Source organism: Castanea sativa, chromosome 9 (genome assembly GCF_040712315.1).
Source record: "Castanea sativa cultivar Marrone di Chiusa Pesio chromosome 9, ASM4071231v1".
NCBI classification, from domain to species: domain Eukaryota; kingdom Viridiplantae; phylum Streptophyta; class Magnoliopsida; order Fagales; family Fagaceae; genus Castanea; species Castanea sativa.
Window position 1 is genome coordinate 42,508,667 of NC_134021.1, and position 8,668 is coordinate 42,517,334.

General features: G+C 34.5%; 1 protein-coding gene across 1 annotated transcript; it reads right to left on the minus strand.

Moving 5' to 3' along the window:
* Positions 1-226: 226 nt before the first annotated feature.
* Positions 227-5,938, minus strand: LOC142609460 (putative calcium-binding protein CML49). The gene is made up of 5 exons (XM_075781041.1): positions 5,362-5,938; positions 1,962-2,008; positions 1,676-1,851; positions 1,502-1,520; positions 227-754 (listed from the first exon to the last, which is right to left on the minus strand). Exons 1-5 carry the CDS (start codon positions 5,882-5,884, stop codon positions 650-652), a joined length of 870 nt encoding a protein of 289 aa, XP_075637156.1. The 5' UTR covers positions 5,885-5,938; the 3' UTR covers positions 227-649.
* Between the last annotated feature and the right edge of the window lie 2,730 nt (positions 5,939-8,668).

Sequence of the window (8,668 nt, forward strand, 5' to 3'; positions counted from 1 at the left end):
ATTGTAAATATAACATGTTTCACAATTTTTTGGTTCAATCTTCAATGAACCAAAATTTTGGAAAGATCAAGTTTTATTTTTAATTGACTCAAATTTTTAGAGTGTTCAAGCTTTTTATAGGATGGTCAATTTTTTTTTTCTAAGGTATATACAACAATCTATATTAATTTAAAATTTAATTTTTTAAGATACATATAAAAAAAAAAAATTCAACCATAAATGCAAATTAGATAGAAGGACAATGATAATTATAATACAAAGATCTTTTAGTTTCAGCACAAAGATGTTATATTTAAAATTCTTATAGGTAGATACAAATCCTTAAAAAGAGTTACACAACCCAAAAAAACAAATACAAATCCTCCATACCATTTTGTGTACCACTTTACATTCCACCAATCACAACTTATCATATAGTGATTTTTTTTCTTCCATTTTTAAACTTTAGTAAAATCAACACATGGTAAGTTATGATTGAAGGAACATAGAGTGATATACAACAAATACAGATACAAATAGTACAGAGGATATGCATTCCCAAAAAACACACTAAAGTTGTAAAGTAGAGCTACATCAATTCTGCAGAAAACATGCTAACAGACCTGGCAATTACATCAAAATATAAAGCCAAATCCAAGCCATTAACATCCTATGCAATAATAAACGGCAGAACAGTCAGCATGAACTCCTCATAATTGAAAGTTGCGGAACCTGAGTACGTTCTATCCTTCTCCTTGAATTTCTCAGTTAGTCCCTGCAAGACACATGATTAACAACAATCTTAAAAACCATGTAAAGGAAGTGGAAATCTCCTGGTCCATGACCAAAAAGAGCAACCCTAGGTTGCCCAGCCAAACACCAGCGATTTAACATTCCAATAGGCAAACAGTTCAATTTATTCAAGTGAGGGAAAACTCAGATTTAAAGATTTAATAAAAACTTACAAGATACAAAATCGAAGGTTTGAAAAAATATAAAAAAAAAAAAAAAAATCTTCTGCTACTCTCTTGGTAATGAAATCATATTGCAAAGAAATGTTCTTGGCATTCCACAATTGGGTGCTATTGTCAATAGGAGAACTTTCAGTGGTGTTGGAGATATTCAAGTTAATAAAAATTCAAGGAGATAAGGCAACTACTTCTGATGTATAGGGCGTTTGGCCACTGCAATTTCAGTGTAAACATGATTTTAAATGAAATACAGATTTAGATGTCTGGCTCTGCACTCTCAACATTTAAAACTGCCAAAAAATCTCGAGTTAATTTTGCAGCTATCCAGCTGCTTTTTCAAAAATGGAGTTTTAGACATTTGAATAGAAGTCAGAAAAGGAAAAAAAAAAGGGGGGGGGGGTGGAATTCCCTCTTCTGCTAGTGTTGAAATCAAGTAAAACAGCAGAAAGGTCCCACTAGATCCAACCTAATTAGTGCATTAGTAAGAGTGGAGACATTATTTTTATCACAATGATGATGATGATAATGTTAAATAAAAGATATGAGCTCACCTTAACTGTTAGACAGCACCTGCATAAAAATTGAAAAAAACAATGAAGTTTGTCAATGATAAACATAAAATATATTAAATTTTACGACTTCAAATTGAATGAATTAAATGAAATAAAAGAGCATCAGATTCTCCAACCAACCAACAAAAAAGTGAAACAAAAAACAGAACGTACTCAATGAAATTATCATATTCAATGGCCTTGCTTTTGCCTCCAGTTTTGTCAAACTTAGAAACAAGTAAATCCAAAACCACCGGTGAGACAGCAAATCCAAGACTCAAAAGTGCCTCTCGCAACTCAGTTGAATCAATTCTGCCACTCCTGTCCCTATCGAATCTCTCAAAAATATCCTGAGGCAATTGCAAAAGAGTAGTTGACAATTAGAAAAACGAAATTAAATTTGAAGAGGAAAAAAAATGTAATTGTTAATTCCAATGATAATTTAACACCTCCTACTTACCCTCCAACTCTGTAGACTGTAAAATAGTGAAGTGAATTCCTTAGGTCCTGCATTAACATTACAAATTAAACAAGTCAATAAACCTTTTGTAGGAGGAAAACCAATGGAATCAAAGGAAGTAAAGCTTAGATTTAAGTAGTTTAGCCACTTCAATCCCAAAATGATCAAATACCTACAAAGTATGGAAAGAAGAATTCTTCATATGCAAAGTCGAAAAATTCAATACAATTTTTACTAATTGTTTTGGAAAAGTATAAATTGTTCCACAATTCTCAATATCCCTTTTTTTTTTCTTTCTTTTAACAACAAAGTGGGGGAGTGGATTCAAACCCAAGAATTCATGCAGCCATAGAAGAATTCATGTTGCCAATCCAGATCGTTTGCCTTGTTCTCAGATTTGGAGAGCCATTAAAAAGGGCAGGGAGATTTTTAATAAAGGTAGCATGTGGGTGATTGATAGGGGCAGCAATCTTAGCTTTTGGCAGGGTAATTGGAATCGCAAAGGCCCTTTACGCCAGATGATCCACGGCCCTCTAACCCAAGAAGCAAGTCAATGGGAGGTTAAAGACGTTCTGACAGATGCAGGTTGGGATTGGAACCAGATGCCCTTTGATTTTCCTACTGAAATTAAATCACTCATTCAAGCTATTCCTGTGTCTATAGATGGTGGAGGAAGGGATAGGCTAGCTTGGGTAGGTAATCCTAGAGGCATATTTGATCTTAAGAGTGCTTATTCTCTTACTAGGGAGGCTGATAATATGCACCCCATTAACGCTAGCTGGATTTGGAAATCTGAGACTATACCTAAGATTAAAACTTTCTTATCGAGGTGTGTTCATAATAGCATAGGTGTCAAGACTTGCCTTGCAAGAAGGGGAATGGTGGTTGATGAGGGGTGTCCCAAAGGGAACCGGAAACCATCTTGCATGCTCTTAGAGATTGTCATAGAGCCAAACAAGTATGGATTCAGTTGGGAGTTAAGGAAACAAATGGAGATTTTTGGATGAGTAATATGCAGGATTGGCTTCAGTCCAATGGGAGAGTAAACAGCAGCTACATTCAAGGGAAACCACCGTGGAGAAGCAGAAATTTGTATGTTTTCAAGAGGAAAAGTCCAAATCTGAATCTGCCTTCGGAAATATATAACCAATCGCTGGAATTTCTGTATTATGTGTGCTCACCGAGGAATCCGGTCCAAAAAATTAATAGAAGAATCAGGTGGGAGAAACCTCCAGCAGGGTGGAAGAAGTTGAATACGGATGGGTCGTCTATGAGCTGTATGGAGCGGGCTGGCTGTGGGGGCATCATCAGAGATGAACATGGCAGCTGGGTTGCGGTCTTTACCAGGCACATTGGATCAACAAATAGCTTTGTTGCTGAACTCTGGGGGCTGAGGGATGGTCTGATGCTTTGTTGTAACATGAATATACCCAGCCTTATTGTGGAGCTTGATGCAAAAATGGTTGTGGATGTGTTTAAAAATTCTGACCATGTAAACTATATTATTTCCCCCATATTAGATAATTGCAGTCGTTTGGCGTCCAGATTCCAACATATTCAATTCAGCCACTGCTTCCGTCAGGCCAACCGGTGTGCTGATATGTTAGCTAGAATGGGTGCTGACCAAGAGGCTGGTTTCACCTTGATTTCTAGTACACCTGTGGACTTGCGTAAAGCCTTAGAGGATGATTGTAATGGAGTTTACTCCAACAGACTTTGTTCTGGTTTTGTTGTTTAGGTTTTTCTAATGTTATCGTCTGTTTAACCAAAAAAAAGGATTCAAACCCAAGATATCCTTTATGAAAAAATAACATGTCAATATGACTTGGGCTCAACCAAGTCAATTTGGAATTTCCTTGATAATAACATGTCAGATTTAAATTAAGTGCAGTTATCTAGGTGTAATACATTAGGTAATTAAATTCAAACACACAACTATTAAACAAACAAAACAAACAAACAAAAACGTGTGAAGATATCAAAGCAAATGAAAGCTGATTTGAATTCTTTAATGTTACCTCACAGGCTCACCTAACAACATAATCAATATAATAAAAGGCAATGTAGTCATTCACTATCTAACATTAGTACTAAACATACAAATATACACTCCTACACATGAAAAAGTGATGAATTCCATATCAATACACCACATGCATGAAGCACGTGGAAAGATTTTCCACATCCTACTAGGCAACTAAACATGATAAAAAGTCTTAAAAAGGGTCCAACATATTCCACAACCAACATAGAAAGTTGTTGAAATAATGATAATTCTTCTAAAGACACAACCAATCAAACATCAAATTTTACAACTTCGATAACTTGTGCGACTTTAACGGTCCATTTGAATTAAGGGAGAGGGAGAGAGAGTTGAGTAGAGTAAAGTAGATTTGACTCAAAATTAGTCTATTTTTAGCCAGTTTTACTCTACTCTCCTCCCCTCCACTCTCCCTCCTTCCCCTACATCCAAACGAGTCTTAAGTGACGAATATTTTCTACCTTTTGCAACCCACCACCATACATCACCCACATGCTCACAGTTACACAAGTTGTGAAATTGGGTACTTAAAATGGGTTATGGGCCCATATAAAAACCAATAATAATAGGGAGTCTCTAAACATTATCATTATTGGATGTGAAAAGGCACAAAAGCGGTGGCCCTCACAAATGATCATTGCCACGTTAAATGACGGATATGCCCTCCAAACCAATCAAATCGCTCAGATTTCGAAACTTCAAAGAAACCTAACGCGCAAAACGCGTTTCTTTATTTATTATTTTATTTTTGTTCCAAATGCAAAGCAAAGCGCGTGAGTATATTCGGCAACAAAGTCCAACACATTTTATCCACGAAAAAACAAGGGCATTATCGAGATTTCAACGCATGCCTTTGTTTATAACCTCGTCCTTGTAATCGCCCCACGCGTCAAGACTCAAAACTTCAGGTCTCAGATACCAATGTGAGAAAAATAATAATTCTACAAAATTGTATTTTAGACCCTATGACTTTAGTGAATTGCTTTTTAGTCCCAAAATTTTATAATAATAAAAAATTCATTTTAACGTTTACTACATTTGTCATTTGAAAAAAAAAAAATTGCTATATAACTATTAGGTCCTAAACTTACCAAAAAGTTTGATTTTCATCTTCCTGGAAAATGTTTTACTTTTTGCCCTTAAATTTAAATTTAATGGACTAAAATAGGTTCTAATTGCAAATTTGTTTTGAACTCTGTGATTTCGCTTGGAAATTATTCATCAGCTAGACCTAATTTTGTAAGATTTTCAATTTATTTTCCCCCAAACTGAATTTTTAACCGATCAAATTTCAGTTACACCGTTGAAAAAACAAAATTCAGTTACAATAATAAATTTTCCACAAATGGAAACACTAACCGATTTTCTTGACGTTGGAATTGGTGAAGTGATGCATGAGAAGATGAACGGTCCTCAAGCTGAAGCTCTGATCGTACGAAGACAGCGCGCGTTGCAACTCCTTGTCGTCGATCAAGCCACTCCCGTCCTGATCGGCGATCTTGAAGCAAGCGACGACGTTCGGATCGGTTCCGGGAGGAAACGCCGACGGTACCAGAGACGCGAACGGGCTACCGTAACCCGGACCGGAGGGAGGGTAGCCGGAGCCGGAGCCAGAGGAGTAGTCTTTAGGTGGCTTGTTTTCCTTCGGAGGCTTGTGAGGGTCGTAGGGAGGAGCGGACGGTGGCGCTGATCCGTAGGGGGCGGCGACGGGAGCGTAAGGGGAGTGGGAGTGGGGTTGTTGCGGCGGAGCGCCGTAGGGAGCGGCGTAGCCTTGGGGTTGTTGGGACGGCGGAGCGCCGTAGGGAGTGGCGGAGCCGTAAGGGTTTGGTGGTGGTGGCTGGCCGTAACCGTAGCCGGAGGGCTGGTGTGGATAGCCTGACATGGATTTTTGGTTTCTTTGTGTTTTGGATTGAAATTTTTTGTGATTGTTTTTGTGAGTCGTTGGGTCTGAGGTTTTATAGAGGTGTAAATGAGGTTTGACCTCTAGAAAGGGAATTATTTACACAACTGCCACGATCCATTTTTTGGCCAAAATTTACCGAAGTTGAAATATTTTGTCTCACTTTTTCTGCTCCACTTTATACTCTACCAATAAAAACTTCTTACGTATTCATCTAATTAATTAAATATTACTATTAATTAATAACAGTATAATTAATAACTCAATAATAATAGTATTTAATTAGGTAGGTGAACATATGAGAAGTTTTTATTGGTAGAATATAAAGTAGAGTAAAAAAAGTGGGATAGAAAATTTGGACTCAATTTATAGTCCGAGATAAAAAAAATTTAAAAATTAGTATACTATTGTTTGCCTTAAGACGCGTTAGTAAAATTCTTATAAATTTACATTGTCAGGATAATTTTTTTTACACAATATTCAAAACATTATTTTTTAGTTGCAATTGTGTTTTTTTTTTTTTTTTTGGTAAATTCCACTAAAATGCTCAGAGATTTGAGTAAACGTCAATTATGTCCAACATTTTTCTAAAATAATTAATTTAATCCCTTTCCATAAAAATTTAAAAAAAAAAACTAATTTAATTCCTAAAACCAATTTAGGTTGCGTTTGGAGTAGCTTATATTGGGTATTTTTTTTACTATTTAGTTTATTTTTGTTACTATTTATAGGTTTCATTGCACTTTTTCATACTATTTATGGATCTCGTTGTACTATTTCAACTAACATTTAACTGAAACTTTTAGTTTTATTTATAGTACTTTCAACAAAAAGTTCTCAGTTTCAACTAAACAAACTGTACTCAAACAAACTCTTAATCTTTAAAACAGTTAAGAAAAAATAACTAATTTTTAAAATTATTGAACTTGGTTGGTATTATTCAAAATCTAAAGATATGTTAGTAAAATTTACCATTTTTTTTATAATTTAAATAACAAAAATATTAAGCTGTGCCAAATCAAGCTCAAAGCCTAAGGGGATTAGTTGGGTTTTAAATTTCTAGGTCTCTAAGACTCATTGATTGTGTTAATTGTGTCCTATGAACACATGCTAAATAATATTAAATATATAATTATCAGCTATAATGGAAATTTTTTAAAAGAAAAGGTTCATTGTCCTATACTCCTATCCTATGTGTAAATTCAATACGGCTGTAGCTCATTTTCTGTAAGGATTAAGGATAATTATTTGATAATAAGATATTAAATGCATTTTAATCAATATCTTATTAATTTAAGGAAATTTTATTTAAGGGGAAGATTTTGCTTGGCCTAGCTATTGCATAAGGAGAGGGATCACAAGTTGGCGAATTGCATTGAATAAGGGGTACTTTATCATAGGCCGTTTTTATTATTTTCCCTCGCGCGTATTATATTTACATTAAATTTTATGGTCAAGAATGAGTAAGTACTCATAATATTTACGTTTTGTGTCAATTTGATTTTCAATGTTTTGAAATAAATGAATTTAAAATCTACTAAATAACTTGGCATCTCTCTTAAACTAACACGAAATTAAATTGTTATATTTATTTCTCAATTTATTTACTTATGGTTTAAGTTAACTTAAGAAAGAATTAAGGAGACAATAAGGCCTATGAATGTGTAAACACAACATTGGACTAATTTGTTTACTATATTTCGTATTTACTTTCTCAGGCTCCCATCGCACAACAATGGAAAAAGAAGGATGTATATGACCAAAGCAAATAAGTGGATCAACAACACACGTTGCCAAGTGCAAATAGAAAATTTGGTAAAATTTGAAGGGCCCCTATAAGAAATTAAAATCAAATGAGCTTCTAACTTCTAAGTGTAACTACAAAATACTGCTTAAGTTGTTGTAATGTTCTTCACGGAATACATAAAATAAGTAAGTACAAGTTTCATGCAAAGTAGAATCAAGAGAGAGATCACACAAAAATTAAAAAAAAAAATAATAATAATAAGTAAGTTCAAGTTTTATGCAAAGTGGAATCAAGTGAGAGATTACACCCAAAAAAGCAAAACACTCTTTAGCTTATGATAACGTGGGTTTCATCATTGTTAAGAATTTAGCTATATAAGTTCAATTAGCTTAAGCACATAGTTGTAAGTTACTTATACACCACGTCTTTTTGGCTTATTTACCTATATATAAGGTTTGTCGCGATGCTATAAATCACTGTTTTTATTGTGAATTGATTTATTTTGAAAATTAATATATCAAAGTTTCTAAAAAGCAAGAGAAAGGAGATTTTGTTTGGGTTGAGGTCTTTGATGATAGGTGATAACTATCTCTATCTTTTCTTTTTTTCTTTTTTTGATAAGTAAGAATTTTTTTTTTAAAATCCCATCAAATTTATTAAAAGTAATGCTCGCAGCTTTTTTTGGGATCCTTCAAAAACTTAAATTATACAATCTAATAAAATAAAAATAAAAACTTCATACAGTGACTCAACCAGTGAGCTTCATTGCTTTGCAATTGCATAGTTTAGTTTTTGCCTTTTATAATTATTTATTTACTTAGTTTACTACCCACTCTGGTTTGTGAGCCCACTAAACTAAGACCACTACCCCCAAAAATGTCCAAAGCATACCCCAAGGGCCAAGGCCCCCACCCATCCCCTACTCAAGAGACAAACAACACTGTCAACACAAAAGCCGAAAAGCTTTTGTGGATCAAAGAGTCCGTGGGTCAAGTTGTTTTTTTTTTAATAGTCCGTGG